Genomic DNA, 13,597 nt, shown 5'->3' with positions numbered 1-13,597 from the left:
CAAGCTGTTACACCCCAGTGTCTCTCCCTCCATCACTCCCCCCCCCGCCAGAATCCACACCTTTGCGTTTCTCCCCTCCGAGCGGATCTCAAAAGAAAACATGGCGGGTGGTGGTAGAGATTTGCACGGGCTCAGCCTGAGCCCGCAACGTTCAAGTCCGACCCAAAATTAAGCCCGACTGTAATAGAACATTTGAAGCCCATGCCCGACATTGGCCGAAAATAGAGAGCCAAAGTGGAACGTCACTTCCTGCTTCAGCACTGTACCAGAGATTTTCATCTGCCATTTATTTTCCCATCGACATTTCGTAAAATGCTTATAAAAAAGAGTTTTACTGGTTCAAACCAAACGTTCAGCTAACGCTATAATCGGGAGAGACCATAGAACATTTCACTCGGGCCAAAACGTAAAAAAAGCAGGTTCGAAGAAAATACTTTTTCTATGTTGTTTTTTTAAGTTTTGGTCCAAGTGAAATGTTCTATGGTCTCTCCCGATTATAGCGTTAGCTGAACGTTTGGTTTGAACCGGTAAAACTCTTTTTATAAGCATTTTACGAAATGTCGATGGGAAAATAAATGGCGGATGAAAATCTCTGGTACAGAGCTGAAGTAGGAAGTAGGCGGTCACTTTGCCTCTCTATGTGGGCCTACAGTACATGGGCAGGGGGAGGTGGGAGGTTCGATTTGACTCATTTCAGTCCAAGTGGCGTGAGGGGGGAACGCAGAAGCACACAGAAGAGTGTTACAGAAGAACAGCTGGAGGGTAGGGGGTAGGGTGTAGGGTGTAGGGTGTAGGGGGTAGGAGGTACGGGGTACGGGGTAGGGGGTAGGGAGGTTAGGGTGGGGTGCTCGCTGTCCTCGAGAGACGCCCCACCCCTCGCGTGTACAAGGGGTCCCTCCTGTCGGTCTGTCCTTCCTCATCACTCGTCTCCTTCCTTCCTGGCTCCTTTACAGGTGCCATGTCTCCTCCCCTCCTCTTTTCCCAGGTAAGGATGTGCAACAAAGGATTGGACACAGGGGCCCGGCTGTGTCAGGGGGGCCAAGGGGGTTCCAGACTGACGCAGGCCCCTGTAGGGACTCCGTTAGCCTGGAGGCAGGGGGCGCTGCAGGGTGCAGGAGGGGGGTTCCAGACTGACGCAGGCCCCTGTAGGGACTCCGTTAGCCTGGAGGCAGGGGGCGCTGCAGGGCGCAGGGTGCAGGAGGGGGTAAGCAGTCTCTTCTTCAGGAGACAGGAAATTGAGTGGGCGGCGGGGGGGGCGATGTACGATGACGTTGCGTTGGGTTTTCGATGATTCATGTTTAGTTTAGTTTTGGTTCGGTTCAGTTCACAGGGAATCATTCTCTCGGTTAGGATGACGGGTTTTTCCCTCCGAGGATAAGTATGCGTCGGTTTTGCTTTGATTGTTTCGTCCGATTTGGTTTTGCAACGGTGTCCAGATAGATCCCCACAGCAGGTCCACGAGATGTCCTAGAGAGAGAGAGAGAGAGAGAGAGAGAGAGAGAGAGAGAGAGAGAGAGAGAGAGAGAGAGAGAGAGGATGAATTATTCGTGACTCTAATGACCATGAAGGTGTTGAAATGATTGAAAGCTCTGTACTTTTTATGTGCTTTATTAAACTACCTATTAGCCTATTAATGGATGAACAATTGTCCCAGCAGCTCCCATGTCAGGACCGGGTGTCATCATACAGAGCGTGTGTGTGTGTGTGTGTGTGTGTGTGTGCGTGTGCGTGTGTGTGTGTGTGTGTGTGTGCGTGCGTGTGTGCGTGCGTGCGTGCGTGTGCTGAAACAGCCTTTAGACAAGTGATTCCCAACCAGGGGTACATGTACGCCCCTAGGGGTACTTGAGCAGCTTGCAGGGGGTACTCGGAAAGATTGGGGATTACAATCTATTTCCAAAATGATCAAAACAATATTCAAAGTAATTTCATGGACCCATCTTGGTAAAACTGATGACTTTTTCAATTGAAAACGGTCAGAATTGTATTTTCATTTAATCTTCAGATGTGTTAGAGAGGTCTACTAAAAGTTTAATATTATTTAATAGACATTTAGAAGTGAGGGGGTACTATTGGCATGGCAAAACAGCTCAAGGGCTCCATGAGACGAAAAGGGTTGGGAACGAGTGATTCATAGCATCATGGAACAGTCAAAAACTCTCCACTGAAACCAGGAGAAGACCTGAAATACCTTGAGCAGTATTCACAACGGGCCTGGTGCTCAGTCAGTCAGAGGGGTGTTCAGGGCAGGACCGATTGACCTCGAACCATGAGTCTATACAGCTGCAGGCAGACACACACACACACACACACACACACACACACACACACATGCACACGCACTCGCACACACACACGCACACACACACATACATACACACACGAACACACACGAACACACACGAACACACACACAATAATAAAACGGTATGTAAAGAAGAAAATACTAGAACACATTTGATACAGTGGTGACAGTCATAAATGGATTCAACAGGTGCTAAAATAGGCATGCTGGAAGCCGGCACCCACATAAGTAACATACATGCTATATATATACTAAACAATTTAGACACAGAACTTTTAACATCCTACATGTCCCACTGTACTGGATCACACTGTCTACCTACTGTATCTGTCTGTTCTCTGTTGGTAGCCTATTTATTTACCTAGAATCTGTGTATAAAAGCAATGACAATAAGGGTATATAAGCTTATTTATATGTTGTGTTGATGGATCTCTCTTAAAGATATAGAGACACTGCATGAAATAGGCCATGCCCATCACGGGGGAAAAGCTCCGTTCACTTCCACACACCAGCGTCATATTCCTTGAATTAAACATCGCTAAAAGCTGTTGTGTGGTGGGCTGCACACACAACAAATGTAAAAAATCGGCAGTTAAAGTTTTTTTGTACTCCTGAGCAAAACAAGGAAGCCCTTGAGAATTGGCGAGAAGAAAAATGTGGATGTTGCTGTCAATGAAGTAAGTTGGAGTGTTCATCTTCCGTATATATGATCTTTTTGTGCAACACCCGACCATGCACGTGACATAGTAGAACGCCAGGATTGGACGGGATTTGTGTTTTCCCCCGTTTTGGGCGTGGTTTCTGAATGATGACGCGTTATGCAGTGTCTCTATGTACCAAGTGTAGCATGTCAACGTCAATAAATCAATCTCACATTAATTTTGAGATGGTATAATTACCATTATTATAACAATCGAGAGCATTGCTGACAAGATTGGTAGAATGGAAGAGAAGAGGGCGTAGGAGCTAAAGCTTTCTGAGTTTCTGGGGAAGCCATGAAAGGGGGAAGGGGGGTTATGGGAAACGTAGTCTTCCTGTCGAGTACAGCTTATAGGTAACAATACCACTAGCATGTGACGGAGGCAGCCAATCATCTCCACCGTGGTCTCAGTTCATCGGTAATCGTACCGAGGCATCGAGGTTAACTTGACGATGATGTCGATGTTTAGAAACGAAGTCGCACCTTCCTCCATACTGTATATAGAATGATCAACTGTGAGCGAGCTCTAAATCAAAAGCCAGTGGGGACGCTCCATTTTCAAGCATTATCTTTATTGGATTCCAGTGAGTGGATTTAATTAGAGGAAGTGGCAAATCATAGAATGGGCAGGGATTCATATGCGTGTGTGTGTGTGTGTGTGTGTGTGTGTGTGTGCGCGCGCGTGTGTGTGTGTGTGCGTGTGTGTGTGTGTGTGTGTGTGTGTGTGTGTGTGCGTGTGTGTGTGTGTGTGGGCGCCTCACTCTCACCTTTTGTGGTAGATGCAGAGGCACGGCAGTCTGGCTATGGTGTCCCCTTGCTGCAGTTCCTCTAGACAGATCACGCACTCGCCAGCATCCCTCGCCAACACATCATCTGAGGTGGTGCGCACGCACACACACACACGCACAAACACACACACACACACACGCACGCACGCGCACACACACACGCACGCACACACACACACACACAAGCACAAGCACGCGCACACAGAGAAGAACACAACAGCCCATCAGTATGCACCAAAAACAGCTACAATTTCCGAGACTTCGACAGCATATCAAACCCAGCAGCGAGCAGTAGACTGCTCAGGTGCATTATATACATATACAGTATAGTGGAGATCTACTGCTTGTACCTGCTCAGGTGCATTATATACATAATACAGTATAGTGGATATCTACTGCTTGTACCTGCTCAGGCGCATTATATACATAATACAGTATAGTGGAGATCTACTGCTTGGACCAATGAAAATGCACAAGGAAGAGACTACAAATGATTTAGGAACATTAAGCTTAATTTATACTTTTTACAAAGTGTCGCTCAGCACATGGTCGCAGACGAAAAAGAAAGTGTCGCTCATGGTGTTGCATTTATGCTTCTCTCCTCGGTTCAACGGTCACGTGACACTCGAACGCTATAAGCAGACAGCCAAGGCAAGAGAGGGAATGGAATGCACAGTGAAACCACCTCGGAGCCAAGATGTAACGTACTTGGCTGCAGCCGCATATAAACGACACACAACCACACAACTCACCTCCACCTCTCTCTGGGAAATTGGTCACGATGTTCTTTGTGATTTTCACGAAGTCATACATCAAGGACAGGCTGATAAAAATAGCGGCGACACGTTCATTCATTTCAATCGAGCGAAAACAAAAACAAAAAGCGCGTGCCGTCTATACAGCCAATCACACTTGCGCAACACATCGTGACGTAGTCAGCGACACTAGACATTTCACCAGGTAGCAGACACTGCTCGCCGACACTTGAAAGTGTCGACTCAAGTCCTCATTTCTGTCGGCGACCGTTTTAAAAGTGTCGGCAGACAAAGCATAAATTGGGCTTTACTCTTGTTACAAACATCGCATTTGAAGCAGCACTTGTTTTTAGCTGGACAACACGGCGGCCAGCTTTTGAAACCCGAATGTGAGTGTGAACTGTGAAGTGAGTGAGTGAGTGAGTGAGTGAGAGAGTGAGTGAGTGAGTGAGTGAGTGAGTGAGTGAGTGAGTGAGTGAGTGAGTGAGTGAGTGAGAGAGAGAGAGAGAGTGAGTGAGTGATGAAGTTCCACCATTGGTCGGCCGTGGCATGTGGCACACCCCAATACATGATGTGAGTTGGCGCATGCGCGGTCTTCCGACCAGACAGGACTCAGTTCGCTAGCCAGCCTGAGATAGCCTGCAGCTAGCTAGCTGGCTGGCTAACATGACAAGAGTCACATAAACAGATGGGATTCAAATATGTCAGATAATGGTTTAGTACACGGGAGACAAAGCTACATTCACCAGCAGCAGACAAGAGTTCTGACTAGCGTTAGCATCGCTGATAGCCGCTAGCCATTAGCTACAGATCGCTAGCTGACAGGAGTCTCCACACACACACACACACACACACACACACACACACACACACACACACCAAAGACAGAAATGCACCGCACAGTGAAACATGACAGCAAAACAACATGTGGGAGTAGCTTGCTGCTGCCTGCTGGCAGCGTATAGCTCGAGTTAAGCTGTGTTCACACCGAGATATTTATTTTTCTCCCTGTCGCTCGATTCAACCCTTTGGAATCGCTCTGTCGCTGTGTTTAAATCGCTCGTCAACAGGCACAAGAATTGACGGACATCTGGCTAACGTTAGACAGGATGAAAACGCAATGTCATGATGTTTGTTATCAGCGTGCTCCTAACGCGAGCTTGCGTATCTATACCGGTAGTACAGACTTCACTTCATGTCAGCTGTCAGCCTGTCAATGCCATTTGTTGCCACACTAATAAACCAGCGGTTTGTTCCAAGCCAGTGTGATCCTTGACTCACTCTCACACGGCAGCCAATCAGCGTTGAGCAGCAAGCGACTTTTGCCAGCGTAATTTCGCTCGAGTTGGGATATTTCATCTCGGGCGACAAGCAAATCTTCACCCTATTGCTCTGTCTCTGTCGCTCGGACGCCCAGCGATTTTTCTCCTGGGCGAATATACGCTCAATCGCTCGTTTGCATTGACTTTGTATGTAAACTCGATGCCAGCGAAAAACTTGAATAGGTCGGTGTGAACGCAGCTTTAGCTAGGATGAGACAGGCAGTAGGGGCAGTTCTGACAGTTATATACTGTATGTGAGGGCCCTTCTTCACCCAACACATTGTTGGAGGGCCTGCTCTCTCTACGGGCCCCTCTACCCCACAGGCTCCAGTGCAACCGCACAGTGCACACTACCTGCACGTTCACCTAACAGGAAGTGTAAATACAATCGGAACTTCTGATTGTATTTACACTTCCTGTGACTCCTAAACCTAGTCTGACTCATACTAATGTGAGTCAAACTAGGTTTGACCAGGTGAGTCAGACTAGTTTGAGCAGGTAAAACAGCCAGCGTTTTGAACAGGAAGTCATGATAGAATGGGTCAAGTGGGCGGGGCTGCATAAGGTGAATAGCTCTGCTTCACAGTCCACACTGCCTGCACTTTATAGCTCTGCTTCACTGCTAACTTACTGGACCCACCAACCAACCAACCAACCAACCAACCAACCAACCAACCAACCAACCAACCAACCAACCAACCAACCCCTGGTTTCAGTTTGAGAAATGCCGATCGGGAGGGAGGGATGGATGGACGGAAAGACAGACAGACAGACAGACAGACAGACAGACAGACAGACAGACAGACAGACAGACAGACAGATAGATAGATAGATAGATAGATAGATAGATAGATAGACAGATAGATAGACAGATAGATAGACAGATAGACAGATAGATAGATAGATATATAGATATATAGATAGATAGATACATAGATAGATAGATACATAGATAGATACATAGATAGATAGAGAGATAGATACATAGATAGATAGATACATAGATAGATACATAAATACATAGATAGATAGAAAGATAGATAGATACATAGATAGATAGATAGATAGATAGATAGATAGATAGATACCGTACATAAATAGATAGATAGATATATAGATAGATACATAAATAGATAGATAGATAGATAGATAGATAGATAGATAGATAGATAGATAGATAGATAGATAGATAGATAGATAGATACATAGATAGATACATAAATACATAGATAGATAGATAGATACATACATAAATAGATAGATACATAGAGAGATAGATAGATAGATAGGTAGATAGATAGATAGATAGATAGCTAGATAGATAGATAGATAAATAGTTAGATAGATAGATACATAGATAGATAGATACATAGATAGATAGATAGATACATAGATACATAGATACATAGATAGATAGATATATAGATATATAGATAGATAGATAGATAGATAGATAGATAGATAGATAGATAGATAGATAGATAGATAGATAGATAGATAGATAGATAGATAGATCGGTCGATGGATATCTATTGCTGCTTTACAGACAGGCAGTGAGAATATGGGGCAGATGAGGACAGTGTGGTAAATGAAGTAACAGAGACAGCAGACATTATGCTCTGACTGCAAATGAGCTAAGTCCCCCCCCCCCTCCTCCCCGTAACTCCTCCCTCCCTCCAGCATCCATCATCCATCCCCTCACGTCTCCTAAACACCCAGCATCATCTCAACGCCTCCTCTCTCCTCACGTGTGTTAACATCTCATTAGCAGCTGTGGCTTCACCTGCACAGCATGTATGTATTTAGGTAGGTTGCACGTTTGGGCATGTATGTAGCTATACTTTTCCACCTGGCAGTGAGGTGCATCCTGGGTGATGGGATTGTGTTTGGTTGGACCAGAACCGCACCGCGTCATCAAGCGACCAGCGTGAAGGCCACGCCCCCTTTTACGGGGGAAACCCACCGTAGGAAAAGACTGTACATGAACCCGAAAACACTTCAAACTAACAATTTGAAATGGTTTAATTTGATATAGATATGCCGAAGAGTTACTGTGTTGTTAGTTTCAATAACCCAAAAATAATAATAATAATCTGCGATGTGTTTTTTTTATACAGTAGAGGTCTGGTCTATAGAGGAAAAATGCAGCTTAGACGCACTGAAGGTCCAAACAGCAAAACGCCCTCTGCAGAGGCGACACTGACGTTTTGGGGGTTTGGCCCACTGGTCACCACCTTACCCCATATTTGATTAGAGCAGCACCGAAATAATCTCTGTGAGTCCAGTAGATAATGATGTGCATGCTAACGCTTTAGCATACAGTTTGTTTAAGGAATGCTGGGTGACTACTAGCATCATCAAAAGTACTGTATGAAGATCAACCTTCTAGTAATCCAAACAATGTTACAAAATGTTATACGGCTGGCGCGCGAGTGGGGTAAACCCCCCCATATATCTCAATGGGCTGACTCACCAAAGGACGGTGCTGCGGCTCTACACTACAGGAGTGGGGATTCTAGAGCAGGTACATAGACGTCTGTTCAGATGTGCGTTTACTGCGGCGGTTAAATCCCTGATCCTGTCTGCCTGGGCTGGGCTAGCAGCTAAATGCTAACTATGCTGAATGGATAGAACGGGGGATTTACCCCACACTGACCGACCACACACCCCCAGCCAGCTACCCCAGCATCTATGACGAGACACAGACTGTCTCTATGGCTGGTCGCAGAATTATTATATTTTAAATTCAGCAACTTATTAAAATATGTTATAGCCTACCTTTGTTGCATGTCATTTCTACTTTTATTAATTTACCTATTTTAAGAACAGAATGATAAACGATGTGTGTGTGTGTGTGTGTGTGTGTGTGTGTGTGTGTGAGACGTGTGTGTGTGTGTGTGTGTGTGTGTGTGTGTGTGTGTGAGATGTGTGTGTGTGTGTGTGTGTGTGTGTGTGTGTGTGTGTGTGTGTGTGTGTGTGTGTGTGAGAGACGTGTGTGTGTTGGTATGTGTAGGTGTGTGTGTGTGTGTGTGTGTGTGTGTGTGTGTAGGTATGTGTGTGTGTGGTTTAGGTAGCGGTAGCGGAGCGCTCTTCGCTCCACGTGAGCTGACCACCGGATCTTTTTTGGGCTTCGACTTTGCATGATGATATTTTAATGCCTGCCACTAAATATAGCCTGAGAGGAGAGGGGCCACATGCAGAGACAGAGTGTGTGTGGGGAGGGGGGGGGGGGGGTGGTAGAGTGACACAGAAAGCAAGAGACTATGAGAGAGAGAGAGAGAGAGAGAGAGAGAGAGAGAGACGAGAGACTGATAGATAGATAGATAGATAGATAGATAGATAGATAGATAGATAGATAGATAGATAGATAGATAGATAGATAGATAGATAGATAGATAGACAGATAGGTAGGTAGGTAGGTAGATAGATACACACACACACACACACACACACACACACACACACACACACACACACAGTAGGGTACTCATGGGTAGTCTAGTGAGTCAAATTTCGTTCCCTGTAGGTTTCAGCAGAATGGAATCTGTTGTCACCCCATTTTAGAGACATTGTCACTGACAACTGCTTCAAAAGAGCAGTGAAGGGATGTCTGATGAGCTGCTGACAGCCAAGCATCGTAGAATCATGTCTTTGTTGTTTGTGGTTTCTGTGGGGTCCCACAGGGCTGTGTCTCGTCAGCCATCCTCTTCCTCACACAGTAGTATACAGTTTTAAATACTGGGGTCCCACAGGGCTGCGTCTCGTCAGCCATCCTCTTCCTCACACAGTAATATACAGTTTTAAATACTGGGGTCCCACAGGGCTGTGTCTTGTCAGCCATCCTCTTCCTCACACAGTAGTATACAGTTTTAAATACTGGGGTCCCACAGGGCTGTGTCTTGTCAGCCATCCTCTTCCTCACACAGTAATATACAGTTTTAAATACTGGGGTCCCACAGGGCTGCGTCTCGTCAGCCATCCTCTTCCTCACACAGTAGTATACAGTTTTAAATACTGGGGTCCCACAGGGCTGCGTCTCGTCAGCCATCCTCTTCCTCACACAGTAGTATACAGTTTTAAATACTGGGGTCCCACAGGGCTGCGTCTCGTCAGCCATCCTCTTCCTCACACAGTAATATACAGTTTTAAATACTGGGGTCCCACAGGGCTGCGTCTCGTCAGCCATCCTCTTCCTCACACAGTAATATACAGTTTTAAATACTGGGGTCCCACAGGGCTGTGTCTCGTCAGCCATCCTCTTCCTCACACAGTAATATACAGTTTTAAATACTGGGGTCCCACAGGGCTGCGTCTCGTCAGCCATCCTCTTCCTCACACAGTAATATACAGTTTTAAATACTGGGGTCCCACAGGGCTGCGTCTCGTCAGCCATCCTCTTCCTCACACAGTAATATACAGTTTTAAATACTGGGGTCCCACAGGGCTGTGTCTCGTCAGCCATCCTCTTCCTCACACAGTAATATACAGTTTTAAATACTGGGGTCCCACAGGGCTGTGTCTCGTCAGCCATCCTCTTCCTCACACAGTATACAGATATGAGATCATCCGCAAAATCAACGGACTGAGAGATGGAGAGAGAGGGAGAAAGAGAGAGAGGGGGAGAGAGGGAGAAAGAGAGAGATGGAGAGAGAGAGAGTTTGGCTCTTGCAGCTCAGGTCATTGGAGGACACACAGACAGAGGGAGGAGAAGGGGAGGATGTGATTGGAGCATACACAGACAGCGAGAGGAGAAGGGGAGGATGTGATTGGAGGACACAGACAGAGAGAGGAGAAGGGGAGGATGTGATTGGAGGACACAGACAGAGAGAGGAGAAGGGGAGGATGTGATTGGAGGACACAGACAGAGAGAGGAGAAGGGGATGATGTGATTGGAGGACACAGACAGAGAGAGGAGATGGGGAGGATGTGATTGGAGGACACAGACAGAGAGAGGAGAAGGGGAGGATGTGATTGGAGGACACAGACAGAGAGATGAGATGGGGAGGATGTGATTGGAGGACACAGACAGAGAGAGGAGAAGGGGAGGATGTGATTGGAGGACACAGACAGAGAGAGGAGAAGGGGAGGATGTGATTGGAGGACACAGACAGAGAGAGGAGAAGGGGAGGATGTGATTGGAGGACACAGACAGAGAGAGGAGAAGGGGAGGATGTGATTGGAGGACACAGACAGAGAGAGGAGAAGGGGAGGATGTGATTGGAGGACACAGACAGAGAGAGGAGAAGGGGAGGATGTGATTGGAGGACACAGACAGAGAGAGGAGAAGGGGAGGATGTGATTGGAGGACACAGACAGAGAGAGGAGAAGGGAAGGATGTGATTGGAGGACACAGACAGAGAGAGGAGAAGGGGAGGATGTGATTGGAGGACACAGACAGAGAGAGGAGAAGGGGAGGATGTGATTGGAGGACACAGACAGACAGAGGAGAAGGGGAGGATGTGATTGGAGGAGCAGTGAAGCAGCGACTCTCTGAACTCATAATTGATGTGAAGGTGTTGCTGGCACAGAGGCCTCATGCAAACGACGAGGAGGCTGAAAGTCACAGAGAGCTGATGACTCAACACTAGCGGTGGGAGGGGTGGGAATCACCAGGGGCCGGTTGCACCAACTGGTCTTAACTATGCCTGGTCGTAACTCCAGGCAGGCTCTACACCTCCTCCTGACCAGGCGTAACTATTACGCCTGGGCGTAGTGAAAAGAAGGCTTAAGCCGTCTTGGTGCAACCGGCGTAGCTGTTAGGTGGTAAAGTGAACGGGAGCAGGGATCGATGTTCATGGAAATCTGTACTTCCCAGTTCCCACTTTCCCACCTCAGGACTGATAACATTTGAGGGGAAATGCCGGTACAGCTGTGTTGTGAAATTGGACAATTTGGAACCGGTTCTAAACGGTTCCGGTTCTCGATTCCCATCCCTACAAGGAACGGGCGGCCCACGATATAAGCTACTCCAGTAGCTCCAAGTAGACATTGTACTGTGGGTCTGTGTGTGTGTGTGTGTGTGTGTGTGTGTGTGTGTGTGTGTGTGTGTGTGTGTGTGTGTGTGTGTGTGTGTGTGTGTGTGTGTGTGTGTGTGTGTGTGTGTGTGTGTGTGTGTGTGTGTGTGTGTGTGTGTGTGTAATGGCCTTTGCTCAGAGATGTGCTGATGTGTGACAGGTGATTGACAATAGACCCAAGAGCATGCTGGGAAACGAGATAAGCTGCGGCTCGGTCCATTTTGTGGGTCCCAAAACCCAGGAGGTGGAGAGACAGAGGGAGAGGGGGGGAGAGAGAGGGAGAGTGCGACAGAGAGACAGAGAGGGAGAGAGAGAGGGGGAGAGAGAGAGAGAGATAGGGAGAGAGAGAGAGAGACAGAGAGGGAGAGAGAGAGATAGGGAGAGAGAGAGACAGAGAGGGAGAGAGAGAGAGAGAGAGAGAGAGAGAGAGGGGGAGAGAGAGACAGACAGAGAGGGAGAGGGAGGGAAGGAGAAGAGAGAGAGGGAGAGAGAGAGAGAGAGAGGGAGGGAGGGAGGGAGGGAGGGAGAGAGAGACCTAGAAAGAAAATGACGGAGAGATTACAGAGAGAGAGAGAGAGAGATGGGGTCGTAGTGGAGAGCAGGACACAGAGAGAGAGAGTAATTTGCCAGAGATAAAGAGTGACAGGAAGGACAGAGCCGGGGTAAAAGAAAGGAGAAAGAGAAAGAGAGAAAGAGAGAGAGGGGAACTATGGGAGTCTCTCTACTTTTACCCTCTCTCCTCTCATCTGTTATCAGCCATCAGCTACTCCATCACTCTGTACCCCATCTCGCTTCAGACAGCCTCTCTCTCTCTCTCTCTCTCTCTCTCTCTCTCTCTCTGTCACTCAATCTACTTTTTCCACCCAGTCCAACCCTCTCACCGGAATAAAATGTCGGCCTTGTATGTTTCTGCAATCCCACGGACAGGAATAATCTCAACATAGTTGCTAAACAGGCTAAGGCTAAACAGGCTAAGGCTAAACAGGCTAAGGCTAAACAGGCTAAGGCTAACACACTCACTCCTACAGGGAGACATATTTGCAGGCAGTTTTAAGTCAGACTAGCAACTGTCAATCACAGAGTGGCTACAGGCAACAGACAAACATGGCCGCTGTCAATCATGCGTCTCCAAGCAACCGGGGGATGACAGCTCCGGGCCGGCCATAATTAAGAAGCCAGGTGGAAATAAACAGTTAGCTGGTAGGCAGTGTTGGGCAAGTTACTTTCCAAATGTAATATACTACATATTACTAGTTACTTTCATTTGAAAGTAATACATTACTTTACAATATTACTGTCTGTGTAGAGTAACTTGTTACTTATTACATTACTTTTGCATTACTTTCACCAAAACAACAGCAGCAGCAGAATGACATTGCCACCCCGGAACCATCCCGAAAAATAATTTCAACCGCCTTGAAGTCAGTGTAAACAATCCAAAATTTTAATTTTTATTATTTTCCTTTGTTATTGTCATCTATAGTGGCTATTTGCATAAAAACACATGGTTTGATTAGGAAATTATTGTATCTTTATTTAAATAGGTGCTTTGATAAAGAAAAAGTAACCCAATTTGTAACTTGAGTTACTTGACAAAGTAACTGGTATAATATTACTGAAATCCTATAAGTTATATTACTGAGTTACTGCTAAAAGTAATATATTACATGTAATATGTTACTTTTGTAATGAGTTACCCCCAACCCTGCTGGTAGG

At 46.6% G+C, this 13,597-nt stretch overlaps 1 protein-coding gene across 1 annotated transcript in view; it reads right to left on the bottom strand.

Moving 5' to 3' along the window:
* Positions 1–2,222: 2,222 nt before the first annotated feature.
* The window catches only part of znrf1 (zinc and ring finger 1), a gene marked incomplete at both ends in the record, with an annotated part of 54,944 nt that continues 43,569 nt past the window's right edge, over positions 2,223–13,597 (bottom strand). The window contains 2 exons of the mRNA XM_083654557.1: positions 2,223–2,280; positions 3,770–3,875. Coding sequence (XP_083510683.1) covers positions 2,223–2,280; positions 3,770–3,875 — 164 coding nt within the window. The remainder of the gene's footprint in view (positions 2,281–3,769; positions 3,876–13,597) is intronic.

The sequence above is a fragment of the Poromitra crassiceps genome (assembly GCF_964638095.1).
Source record: "Poromitra crassiceps genome assembly, chromosome: 18".
Classification (NCBI taxonomy): domain Eukaryota; kingdom Metazoa; phylum Chordata; class Actinopteri; order Beryciformes; family Melamphaidae; genus Poromitra; species Poromitra crassiceps.
Note: the sequence above shows the minus strand (reverse complement) of the source record. Positions and strands in the feature narration are given on the sequence as shown.